General features: G+C 37.8%; 1 protein-coding gene across 3 annotated transcripts in view; it reads right to left on the minus strand.

Annotated features, from left to right (window-relative positions):
- Window positions 1-14,167, minus strand: part of LOC111159979 (inositol 1,4,5-trisphosphate receptor type 2) — a 490,010-nt gene that overhangs the window by 351,846 nt on the left and 123,997 nt on the right. For all 3 annotated transcript variants that reach the window (XM_022522705.1, XM_022522706.1, XM_022522707.1), the window contains exons 11-13: window positions 5,724-5,875; window positions 2,429-2,528; window positions 1,760-1,920 (exon numbers count right to left, since the gene is read on the minus strand). In XM_022522705.1, coding sequence (XP_022378413.1) covers window positions 1,760-1,920; window positions 2,429-2,528; window positions 5,724-5,875 — 413 coding nt within the window. The remainder of the gene's footprint in view (window positions 1-1,759; window positions 1,921-2,428; window positions 2,529-5,723; window positions 5,876-14,167) is intronic.

The raw sequence follows: 14,167 nt of genomic DNA on the forward strand, positions 1-14,167 counted from the left end.
TAGAAATAGTATCACAGTGAATGTATCTGTGTCTGGTCCTTGCTCAGTCTGAAGTTTATTGGATTTATCCATGTTGTTACACACAGATGTAATTCATTTATTGTCATTGCTATACTGTATTCCATCACATGAATGTACCAAATTTGTATTCATCTATTCAACTGGTGACAAACATCGGATGGTTTTTTAAGTCTGGGGTTGTTGATAATAAGGCTGTACATTCTGAAACAGGTGTCCTGGTGCACATGTGTAGGGGTTTCTTTTGGACAGATGCTTAAAAATGTGTAGTCTAGGAGAAGAACTGGTGAGTCATGGATCGTGTGTATGTGTGCACCTGGGTGGTAAGAACGCGTATGAGATCTACCCTCTTAACAAATGTTTAAGCGCACAATACAATACTGTTAGTTATAGGCACAACGTTGCGCAACAGATTACTGTGTATAAATGAAAGTTTATACCTATTAAACAAGAACTCTTCATTCCCCCCTTCCCATCAGCCCCTCCCTAGCAACCACCATCCTACTCTGTTTGAGTTGGACTATTTTGCAGCATTGTTAATAATAGCCAAGATACAGGAACAACTTAAATGCCCATTGATGAATGAGCATTTAAAGAAAATGTTACTTTATATATACAATGGAATATTATTTAGCTTTAAAAAAAGAAGGAAATGCTGTCACATGTGACAACATGGGTGAATCTAGAAGATATCACACTATGTGAAATGAGCCAGTCACAGAACACACACTGCTTGTTTCTACTTATATGGGGAGTGATTTCTTTTACTTTGCAAGGGACCGTCAAACTATTTTCCAAAGTGGTTATACCAATTATCATCTCCCCAGCTGTGATGAGAGTTCCAATGTAGGAATGCCTGGGAAATTGGCAAGAAGCTTCGTCTTGTTCAGATGTAAAGGTACGTAACAGATCATCAAGAAGGGAAATATAGAGAGTGCTTGTGTTCTGGGACACTGAAAACATACAGACTTTAAAACCACACATAATCAAATCCCTAATTATGTAAAATGAGGATAATGTCCATCTCAGGACTACTTGAAGGAATAGATAAAATGGATTTACAGTACTGACACAAAGTAGGAAAGATAAAATTGACAGTAGCACTCTCCTTCTCAACTATCTCCAGAGCCAGAGTTGAAGAATCAAGGATCCAGTTTCTCTGTGGGACAAGGGCAGAGTGCTAGACCTTGCAGATTGTTTTCTCGTGTATTTATTTGGTGGTACCGGAGTAGAAAAATGTTTCTTGAATAAATAAGAATGCCAAAACACAAAACTTCTTTTAGGAATTTTAGAACTCTTAAAATAAGAAGTAATAATAAATAAATAAGAACACCAAAACATGAAACTTCTTTTAGGACTTTTAGAACTCTTTATAAGAAGAAATAATAAAAAATAAATAAGAATACCAAAACATGAAACTTCTTTCAGGACTTTTAGAACTCTTAAATCCAAAATATTAAATGAAGGGTTAAGTCTTTTATGAAACATTTAAAAGGAAAGATCAGCAAGTAAAAAAACAACTGACTTCAAGCCAAGCCAAAATGGAAAAAGTGAATATTCCACCAGATTTTAATGTCACCATTTTCATTCACTTACCATGATCTGCTCGTTTGGAAGCAGGTGTGTTGCTATGGAGACCATTCTAAATAGTCCCTCAGAGTCATTCATTCACTTGAGGTTTACCACAAGAGTTGACAACTGACTCTTAATGATTTAAGAGTCATCTTAAAAAGTTACTAACCTCCTTTCATTCTGAGTTATTGTACCATTTTCCAGCTTTTTAACTGTGGTTGCCAGCACTTTATTTGCATCATTGGCAAAGTCTAAGTCTCGGACCTCAGACAATGGGACAGACACAATGGCAAATGCTTCTTTATCTTCTTTCGTTTGGCAAGTTCCAATCTGCAAGGTGTTTTTTCCATTCAGATTAGTTGTTTGTTTGTTTGTTTTAATAGCTGTGCAATATTTTTCAGATCCTAACACATCTTTATACTGTTTAAGAAATACAAGACAGAAATAGCTCATCCACACCCAATAATTCCCACATGCATCATCCACTATGAAAGACCATAGGGACACACAGATTTTCTATGCCCATTTCCTGCCTTGTTCCCAAAGCCCACCTAGAACCATAGCCTCTCACATTTGCCCTTTGTTTCCGTATCAACAGTTTAGAGAGAAAGTACTATTGGGATCTTCTCCCCTTTCTACATGCCACTCCTATGATTTGGGCACAGCACCTAAGCCACTTAGTTCAGTGATATAAGCAACTGGCAGAATGAATACTTGATTAAATTAATTGCAATAATCTCTGATATTGGTAAAGATGAATTGTAAGAACCATGTCAATCACTCCCTGATCCTAATCACACATCTGGCGAAAAGTTAAACCACTCTCAGGAACATTTACCTTCAACATAACAGGTCTCTCTTCATCTGTGTCTATGGGTATACTAGTACTTGTTACCCATGTGTTGGTACATAAATGTCTCAACCGAACATAAGAGTTCCTAAAAGCAAAACACAAAAGAACAGTTTATAAAAAATTAGCACACTTACACATTACCTTATTTTAAGAGTTTCATACATTATATGAATATGTTTCAGACTAGAATTAACTCAAGTATAGGACAGTCTGGTTTAAGAAAAAGTTTTGAGTCAAAGACTATTTCAAAGCTTGTGGTATTTTACCTAGACCAGTGGTTCTTAAATTGTGGCCCCTGGTCCAGCAGGACCAGCATCACCTGGGAAATTGTTAGAAATGCAGATTCAGGGAACCTGGGTGGAACAGTCGGTTAAGCTCCAATCCTTGGTTTTAGCTGGGATCATGATCTGAGGGTCTAGGATCCAGCCCTGTGTCAGGGTCAGTGCTTTGGCATGGAGTCTGCTTGGGTTTCTCTCTCTCCCCCCCACCTTTGCTCCCCTGATCTCTCAGGTGCTCTCTCTCTCTCTGGAATAAATAAATAAATCTTTAAAAAAAAATGCAAATTCTGAGGGTTCATCCCAGTTCTCTGAATCAGAAACTCTGAACATAGGGTAAAAATGAGTCTTTTAGCAGCCTCTCCAGGTAATGCCAATGTGAGAACCACTGACCAAGTAGCCACCTCAGCTAACACTGCTATCTGATCTTAGTCCCTTCTGTAGCTTAATCATCTGCATATAAAAGTATATACAGCCAATCTTCATTGTTTGCTGATTCTGTATTTATGAATTCTCCTGCTCAAGAAAATGTATCTGTAGCCCCCAGATCAATAGTCTGGGCATTTTTGCAATCATTCTTGGACATGGACAGAGTGGCAAAAAATTTGAGTCCCCAGTGTGCACATTCCCAGTGAGGGTGGACAATACAGTACTCTGTCTTCTCATTTCTGCTTATAGTATAAACAAGCATGCTTTTCATGGTCTAGTTAGTGCCATGTTTCTCCACATTTCTGTGCTTTTTGTTGATGAGCTTATTGCTTAAAACAGTCCCAAGCATAGGGCTGAAGTGCTGTCCAGTAGTCCTAAGGATAAGGCTGTTATGTACCTTCTGGAGAAAATACTCATGTTACATAAGCTTCATTCGGGCATAAGTTATAGGGCTGATTGCTGTAAGTTCAATGTTAATGAATCAACAATATGTATTAAATAAAGTGCCTTTAAACAAAAATATACATAACACAAGGTTATATGGTACTGATTGATGAAAAATATTGTGACCAGAGACTCACAGGAACCTAACCCCATATTTCTTCTAGGAACAGTGGCTCAGTATTTGCTAATTCAATGTACTGGGAAAAACAAGAATCAACCGTATGTGAACTGTGAGGAAACACCTGAGAAAAGACAGCTAGAACTTCATCCAACTCCAACATTATCATTTTAGTGAATCATTTATTATCATCATTTCTTTAACAAATATGTGTAAAAATATCTGTTCAAACAAAAGCATTGTGGTAAGTTCTGTGCCTCCAAGTTGCTGAGAGTTCCGTAGGAAAGATAAGACATAAATAAATCATATAACATGAGGCAAAAAGCATTAAGGTCAATAAGTCAGAACTAAATAAAACAAGGGCCTCCAGGGAAGAGCAATTCACTTAGCATCATGCTTTGGCTCGTTCATAAAGGTAGATATAATAGAAACTGAGTTTCCAAAAATCTAAAGTAGCAGAAACCAATCCTTGTACAAATAATCATAAATTTACCACTAGTTTACCTCTCATTTGCCACTAACTTTACTTTACTTAACCATTTGTCATGGGTATGTGTGCTCTATAGGGAGATTCTTTTATCATTTCCTTATGCAAACATTCTTGCTTAGAGTTCAAGATGGACTCCATTTCTGCTGAGTTAAATCTAAAATGATTAAAGTTATTGATTAAAATTCCAATACTCAGAACAGAAGGCCAGCAATGTGGATCAGGGAAAACCCTCAGATGGGATCTTTACAGGCTTATAACAGTGGAACAGGAAAGCATGATTAATAGTTGATGTAAAGCTAAGATTGAGCAGCATTTCTCATGAACAAGAATAACCAGGAAATGTCTTGGGAAGCTCAAGGAGTTGTGTTTCTCAACAGTGCTAAGTGCAGCAACCCTCCCTGGAAGTAACCTACACAATGGTGTCTGCATCTTATGTGGGTACCTTCAGTATAACCACTGCCATCCTCCCAAGTCCAAGCACAATAATGCTCTATCAAAGACAGTTTGAACCATCCCACTAGATCTAATGATATGGGCAAGACTCCCTCATACACTTAGAGAGTATATCATAGAGCAACTGTTGGAAGAGAGACAGTCGCAGGCAAAAGAGATTAATTAAAATCAAATCCAAGCAAAAGAATGTAAGACATTGTCTCACATTAAGTTCTGGCTACCTCATTACCACTTCCACTTTCTCACCCATCACTCACTTAGGTCCAATTGGTTTCCTAGCTGATACTTCAGCATACCTACTAAATTTCAAGACTTTTCCATTTCATGCTCCTGCTGCTTGAGACACTCCCGATGGGGAGGACCTGATCTCTCAAAACATTCAGGTTTTTTCTCAAATGTCCTAAATCAGAGAAGCCATTTCTGAACAGTCATACTACCTAATACAACTCTCTCTGCAATTTTTTCTTCAAAGCATTTGTATTACCTGACCTCCTATTTCATGGTTTGTCTATTGCCTCTCTTCCTTATATGAATTTAAGTTTGTTCAGTTCTCTTCCCAATGCCAAGGGCAATGTCTGTTAAGTTCAATAAAGATTTACTGGCTGAATGACTAAATAAATGAACAAATGGATGAATGCATGAATGAATGAATGAAAGAAACCTTGAATTTGACATAATAGAAATAAATGATATAAGTACTGATAGGAAAAAAAAGTAAATACTAATAGAAATGCTCCTTGATCATTTTTCATGTTAGTAAGCAAAGGCCATACAAGTAATAAGAATAAATAATTCTTATGAATTTTTCAGAATTCTTTGGTCCTGCACATTTTAAATATTTATGAGAATAAAACAAACTATGTGAATCTTCTCACAAAAGAATCTCGCATGATTTTTACACACTGCTCTTTTCTTATGCTTGCTCCCTAGATATCACAAAAATTCTATCAACATTAGATGTTAATTCCTTACCTACCATTACAATTACTCAAAGAAATTACTCAAAGAAATCTTACTATTTATTATATACAGCTAAACTATATATATATACCACACATTTTTTTTTTTTACCTTGGAACCAGGCAGTCAGCTCTCTGAAGAGTTGTGGCATCCAGCTCAAACAGGGATGCAATGTCATTTCCATGTGGGACTGAGACTAAAGTATACATGATCTTCTCCCCGGCCTGGCGTTTCTTCTTTGAAGTTGGAAGATCTCCATCTCTCTGTTGCGGAGGTACAAAGTCATTTACTTTTAACAGGTTTCTTACTATATTCTCCAATTAATCAGGAGATAAGATTTAAATCTGCCCATTATTTCTTCATTGGATCATAGAGATGTCTGTTTCACATCATCCAGAGAGAGCAGGTCAGGCCTGACAGCCTTTGAGGTAGTTATTATCAATAGTGAAAAGTCACACACTCCTGGAGAGATGGCTTGATCTGGGCAAATATCAAAGCACTAACAGTCATAATAGTTGTGAATTCCCTTACCATGTCTTAAACCAATTTATTTTTAATTTTATTTTTTATAAACATATATTTTTATCACCAGGGGTACAGGTCTGTGAATCGCCAGGTTTACACACTTCACAGCACTCACCATAGCACATACCCTCCCCAATGTCCATAACCCCACCCCCCTTCTCGCAACCTCCCTCCCCTCAGCAACCCTCAGTTTGTTTTGTGAGATTAAGAGTCACTTATGGTTTGTCTCCCTAGTAGTTTTAACCATTCTACATTTAAAACAAACAGAGTGAAGAAATAGTGTGTGGAATCATCTAGATTTCATAAATTCAAGAGTCAACATGGCAGTATCTCAGAGTTCCTGACCAACTCCCAGAACACAACTGGGAGAGAAGAGGAATCAACAGCGATATTCCTATTCAGTTCATTGGCTTGTTCCTTGAAATCCAAAAACATATTATAATGGCATATACAGTGAAATAAAATGGGATCTTCGCCAGCAGAAGTCCACATGATGATGCAAAACTCAGTCAATATTTCCAAAATACTCCATTTTAAGCTGGCAACCACATGAGATTAGTAATTATATATATTTATTTGAAGCAAGTCTCAATCCCTGTGGAAGAACATGATGCACGAGAAACCAAAAGCTGATACAGCAAATGTAATATAAGATTGGTAATTACATACATAAATATAATTACTTACACATATTTATTGAAAGAAATGAAATTTTAAAATGAGAGAAGTAGAGAGAGAGAGAGAGAAAGAGAATGTCACTCTACCATCACAAGAAGCTGAATGAAAGTGGGGAAGAGAAGGGGGGTTTGAAAGGCAGATGAAAGCAGTCTATGCCCAATGACAAGCAGGTGTTTAATGGCCACTATGACAATGAGATACCAGACCCAGTCGTTCCAAAATATTCACTTGAAGTTCCATCCCAAGATTGTGAATGTCATTTCCTATGCAGTTTCATTCTTTTTTTTTTTTAAGATTTTATTTATTTATTTGACAGACAGAAATCACAAGTAGGCAGAGAGGCAGGCAGAGAGAGAAGGGGAAGGCAGGCTCCCTGCTGAGCAGAGAGCCCAATGTGGGGCTTGATCCCAGAACTCGGAGATCATGACCTGAGCTGAAGGCAGAGGCTTTAACCCACTGAGCCACCCAGGTGCCCCCGCAGTTTCATTCTTATGTGTTCTGCAAATGGTGTGCAAATTGGTAGCAGCAATGAACTGTGAATGGGCAGAGGAACCCCCAGCGTCCTGAAGCAGGAGCAAGACTGTTAGCTGCTAAATTTCACATAGCCCAGAAGTACCTGGTAGCTCCTGACATCTTTGACTTACATGTCTTCTAAAGAGACCAAAATTCAGAGTTAAATGAAAGCAGGAGTCTGGCAAACTCTCCCCATTATCCATAAAAGTTGTTTCCAATTAGTAAGTGTAACTAACTATACTTATTGATCAGAAGAAAAAACACACTTAACTAACTTACTGTACATTATAAGGGAATACAGAGATATAGGGGAAAATGCAAAAATGGTAAGAAAACCATATTTTCCAATTTACACAGAGCTTCTCATAATACCAAAGCCATTGCTGTTCTCATTAATCTTTACAACAAAAATTTGAAAGAAAGTAAGATGAATATTATCATTTCCTTCAAACCAAGAGATGAGTGCCATTACCTACATTTGATGAAGAATGAGGAAAGTGGAAGAGAGGGAAATAGGAGAGAAAAAGGAAGGAGGAGGAGGAAAGAAGAAGGGAGCAGTATGTTGTGGTAGTGAATATTCAACCCCAAATTCAACTAATCACCCCTCAAGCCAAAGCCAACCAAAGCCAGTGGCCTAGACTGAGCCCTCAAACACTCACTGACCTACTCCTCAAAGGGAAGGAAAGAACTCATAAGTAAGAACCTTTCTTAGGTCTTCTGAAAAAATTCTCATGGGTCATGAGACACATTTTCACAGTGATCTGAGTTGAGGGAATGGAGATCTGAATCGAAGACACAATCTGTGAGGGACAGAAACACCCTCATATCCTGAGAAAAGAAAATCTAAATGTCTTTAAATAGCCCAATAAGAGTATCCTGGCCAGACAAATGAGTTGGGGGAGACGGCTACCCAGGTAATAGAAAGCTTAGGCTTCTGAATCTTGAGATTGGGAAGGGTCGTGAAAGATCATCTGTGAGCTAAGAGTTCTTCCCAAATAAATTTCTGACAGTAACTACTCAAGTGTAATTCTATCATTTGGAATATATTCTTCTGGGCCTTGAAAACATTTAGGTTTAATTTTAGCTACTCCCTCCTGAAATTTGAAGAGCTTTTGTACAGTTCCATTTATTTCCTGCATTTCAGCTCTCAGAATGGATTAGGAGGAAGACTCAAGGAAAGAGAAATAGTCGGAATGGAAAGGTAGAAACAAGGCAAAGGAAAGGGAAAGGAATGTGATATTCTAGAAGAAAAACAGGAGTATACAAGAGCAGTACAACACTGAGGGCACCACCCCTGAGACAAACAGCTAATAAATTGGTTTTCATGAAAACCAGTTTCTTCTGCTCTGTGAAAGACACCGTCAAGAGAATGAAAAGACAAGCCACAAGCTAGTAGAAAATATTTGCAAAATTATGTATCTAATAAAGGACTCTTACCCAAAATATACAAAGAACACTCAAACTTCAGCATTAATAAAACACATTTCCCAATTTAAAACTGGGTGAAAGACCTGAACAGACACCTCACTGAAAAAGCCATACAGATGGCAAATAAACATGTGAAAAGATGATCAGCATCATATGTCATTAGGGAGTTGCAAATTACATAATGAGATGCCACTCACAACAATGAGCTAACCACACACACACCCCTATTAGAATGAATGAATGAATCCAAAACTCTGAGGACTGCAAATACTGACAAGGATATAGAGCAACAGAAACTCAAACTGATTGCTGGGGGAATGCAAAATAGTACAGCTACATTGGAAGACTGTTTGGTGGCTTCCCAAAGAAAGAAGCATACCCTATAATATATGACCCAGCAATCATGCTCCTTAGTATTAAACAAAATATGCACACAAAAACTTGCAAATAGATGTCTAGAGCAGCTCTACTTGTCATTGCCAAAACACGTAAGGGACCAAGATGTCCTGCAGTAGGCAAATGGATAAACAAACTGTGGGACATCCAGACAATGGACTATTACTCAGTGCTAAAAAGAAATGAGCTCTCAAACCTCAAAGACATGTCAGAACATTAAAATATATATTGTCAAGTGAAAGAAGCCAGTCTGAAAAGGCTATCTACTGTATGATTCCAATCATATGACATTCCAAAAACAACAAAACTATGAAGACAGTAAAAAGATCAATGGTTGCCAGGGAGTGGTGGGGGGAGGGGAGAAAGGAATGAAAAGACAGCACACATAAGATTTTTAGAGCAGTGAGACTATTCTGGTGATGTTATAATAATGGATGCATGTCAAATGATGGCTACTTTTATCAAAATTCAGAGAACGTACAAAGCCAAGAGTGAACCCTAATGTAAACTACAGATTTTGGATGGTAATAATATGTTAAGTAGGTTAATCAGTGTAGCAAATGTGCCATTCTGGTGCCAAATGTTGATATGAGGGAGGCCGTGCTTGTGTGGTGGCAGGGATATACAGAAATGTGTACTTTCCACTGAATTTTGCTATGACCCTAAAATTGCCCTTAAAAATAGTGTCCATTAAAAAAGAAAAAAACCAGGATGAGAGAAAATATTTGTAAGTCATATGCCTGATAAGGGGACTATATCCAGAATATATAAAGAACACTTACAACTCAATAATAAAGACAACCCAATTAAAATTGAGCAAAAGATTTGAATAGATATTTATCCATAGAAGATATTCAAATGGCCAACACACACGTGCAAAGATGGCCAACATCATTACTAATTAGTAAAATGCACTAGGACAGCTATAACCAAAGAGACAGACAACAAGAAGTGTTAGTGAGAACATAGAGAAGTTGTAACAGCCATATATTGCTGGGGGAACATAAAATGGCATGGCCATTTCAGAAGTTTGGCAGAATGTTAAAAATCCGACCAACAATTCAAAGTCTAGGTTTTCTATCAAAGAAAAATGAAAATATATTTCCACACCAAAACTTGTGCTTCAATGTTCACAGCAGCATTTCTAAAAGCCAAGATGAGGATATAATCCAAATGTTCATCAGATAATGAATGGATAAACAAAATGTGGTATATATGCACAATGGCATATTATCTGCTCATAAAGGAATGGAGTACAGATACAAGCTACAACATGCATGAACTTTGAAAACATTATGCTAAGTGAAAGAAGTCAGACACAAAAGGCTATATATTCTATGAGCGCATATAAGAAATGTCCAGAATCGGCAAATCTATAAAGAGAGTAGATTCATGGCAGCCAGGGCCTGGGGGGAGGAATGGGGAGTGACTATTGATGGATTTAGGCATTCTCCTGCAGGAGAGAAAAATGTTGTAGAATTCGATAGTGGCTATAATTTTGGAACTCTGTGAATGTATTAAAAACCACAGAGTTATATATTTTTATAAATACAATTTTATAGGATGTGAATTATATCTCAATAAAGTTATGGAAGAAAGAAAAGGAAGTAGAAAGGGAGGGAGGGAGGGAAGGAGGGAGGAAAGAAGGAGAAAGGACAGGGAGGGGAAAGGAACAAGGAAGGGAAGGAGAGAAGAGAGGAGAGGAGAAAAGAAAGAAAGAAATGGAAGGAAGGAAGGAACAAATGAACAAAGGAACTCTGAGGGTCACTGTTTCATTGATGTCTGCCATGTAGCTTGACATGAAAATTCAGGGGTTATACTAAACTATGGATGGCAAAGAAGCATTTTGCCTAGATCATAATGGTGACACAGGAACCACACTTCTGTCTGACTACAACTAGCTGAAGGCAAGAAAGTCTCAAGAAGCTCTAAAGAAAAAAAAAAAAAAAAAAGAAGCTCTAAAGAATCCTTTTATACGAGGCCCAGGAGAACACCATTTGCAACTAGGAATTCCTTCTCAGTGGTAAAAATGGTGGTGACATTTGATATTGAAAATGATGACTATGGGGGCGCCTGGGTGGCTCAGCGGGTTAAGCCGCTGCCTTCGGCTCAGGTCATGATCTCAGGGTCCTGGGATCGAGCCCCGCATCGGGCTCTCTGCTCAGCAGAGAACCTGCTTCCTCCTCTCTCTCTGCCTGCCTCTCTGCCTGCTTGTGATCTCTCTCTGTCAAATAAATAAATAAAAAATCTTTAAAAAAAAAAAAAGAAAGAAAATGATGACTATGATGAAGAAGAAAACCAAGAGAGGAGGAAGAAGAAGGTTTAAGAAGAGGAAGTAATAATTCTGAAAGAAAGAAGAGGAAGTTTGCTTCAGTTATAATCCTCAGAAGATGAAAACTTGAGGAGAAACAGACCAGGAGAATTACAGTCACAAAGAAATATCTTTAAAGAACTGGTTTTTAGACTCTACAATGCTACTGCAGCCAAAAGAAAGAACCACCAACATAATGAACGTTAATTAATACATGTGAGAGGAGACTGACTCACAACGTAGGAACACAGAAATAATGGACAAGATCAGTCAGTTGTAGAAATAACCCAAAGGATTTTTTGAATAGGTAGGCAAAGGAATTTGAAAACAAGTAGCTTCAGTAGATTATAAGAAACGCACAAATAAAATATGACTTTAATTAAGGAAAATATAATTTAATCAATTATATTGAACCATGTTTGAAAAAAGGCTTTATTAACAGAAGATGAACATGTAACCTAAATAAACAGAGATTCAGTGAATAAGATTTGACAGCTTCTTTCATCATTGCGAGTGCAGATGCAAAAAATTAATATTCTGGTCTTTTCAGAGGAATGCCATATCCTTAAAAAGAATATGTGTCATCTAATTTCCTGAGCCTCTTGCACACCAATCTTCTAATTATAACTTAGTTTTTGCTATAGATTTTCTATCAAGGAAAATGCATGAACTGACCCAACGATTTAGATTTACTTAGAGCTGAAAGTTGGCATTGTGTTTTATATATCAGTCACCTGTGAGTTCATTTAGTACAAGTCAATCCTACTGTATATACCCTCCTTTTGAAATGTTCGGAAAATAAATTTTCTAGACTTACAAAAAGAAAGCAGATCCAGGTTCCTAGATTGTCTTCCTACTCCACCCTTTGGTAATACGCAGTTTCCCAACAAGAGTAGTAAGGAACCTTTCTATTTTGACACTTACAATGAACAACAACATTTTTTTTCCAAACATAGGAAAACCTCACTTATTATAGCTAATTAAAAGAGGTTACTCTGAATTACTCATACTATTGAGGACCTGTGGTTTAATTTTAATTACATAGGGTAAGTGGAATGTACCACTACACCCCTAAATAATTTGCTTAGGTTCCAGGGCAGGGGGAGAAAGAAGATTTAATGAAGAGATAAATTCCGTTTACAAATAGTATAACAATTATTTACGTGCAAAAAGAATTTCTAAGATCTTTTGCAGTTTTTTAAAGCAGTGCTATACATTTTGTTTTTAATCTCGCACTCTGATATTTTGCTTCACAAACTCTCCTTTGGAAATAGTTCCACAGTAAATTTCAAGACAGCCCTTCAAAATTTGTAAACAATAAAATGTGAATGAAGAGTTATAAATATACAATTTTTAAATGTATGGCTCAAACTTCAATCTAAAGAAAAATCAACATATTTCTATAATAGAAAGGCAGTTCTGTTCAAAATGGTATGCCTGTGGCTTCTGTTTGTAAACCCATACATTTTTTAAATAAGAAACAAGACACAAAAACACCAGTTCCCCACACAGAATTACCGAAGTGAAACGCCCTCCCTTCTTGCATCATGAAAATACATTTAAAGTACAATAGAGCTTAAACAAGTGTTAGATTTCCTATCAGCTAGCTATCCAAAACCCTCAATTTCGGGAATGCAGAGCCTCAGAATGTTAACCTAGTCTGCTGGGCTCTTATAAAACTCGCATTTTCACGTGGAAGGAAAGGCACACAGCCTCTCGGGTTATACGAATGGCTCTCCTGCCTTCTCCTGCCTGGCCTGGAGCCTGCCAGTGGCGGCATAGTCCTTAGCCTCCTGTAACACCTTCTCTGTTGACTCATTTGTGAGTCATCGAATTTTTAGCAGAGACATCACGTTGCAATTCTGTTGTTAGGAGCCAGAGACATTCTGTAAGAAAGAACGTATGCATTTTCAGGGCTGCTGCAGACTGCGTGCGGTCACAGCCAAGGCAGTATAATGATGTGCAGGCATCTGTGTTTTTGGTCAGACCCTCCAGGGCTCTCACTGCTGACTTTATGTAACAGACATAACCCTGCCATTTAAAGGTGCAGACATATCTTCCCTTGCCAGGTTCCTTAAGACACTGTTACTCTTAAACTCATTCTTAATGACCCTTTTTCCGTTCTTTTCCTTATCACCTTACCAGTCATGAGTACAGAGTATAAACTTAAGGAAATTGTTGATAATCTGGTCCCCCCCAAAAAAGCCTATAAAATAGAATTTTCCGATGCATGTCAGCCAAGTATCATGGTTCCTAGAATACTGCTATTTATGTACGTCTATGCATAAAGACTGGTGGTCATCAATGAGGAGAGAGCCCAGACCTTGGGGGGGGCGGTGAGGAGGGGGGGCTTTCGCAATTTCCAGACGCATGTTTAGTTGCCCCAATGGGGGGCAGGAAGGCCATAAGTGACATCTAGTGAGCAGAGTCTATAGGTCTGCCAGATACCCGACAGTACAAAGGACAAACCCCCACAACAAAGAATTCTCTAGGCCAATCTATCAATATGGCTAAGGTTGAGAATCCCCAGCATAGACAAAGACACTCCCTTGAAAAATCAGATCACATTCCACATCAATATGGTAATGTGCAAATGGGTGGTGTTAGTCCAAAAAAAAAAAAAAAATCCCCTTCAAAGAGCCATTTGAAAAGATGCAGCCTTTCAAGGAGAAGAAACTAATGACTGTCAGGTTCCCAGCTGGGC

This window comes from Enhydra lutris, unplaced genomic scaffold (assembly GCF_002288905.1).
Source record: "Enhydra lutris kenyoni isolate GAN:26980312 unplaced genomic scaffold, ASM228890v2 scaffoldscaffold72, whole genome shotgun sequence".
Classification (NCBI taxonomy): Eukaryota; Metazoa; Chordata; class Mammalia; order Carnivora; family Mustelidae; genus Enhydra; species Enhydra lutris.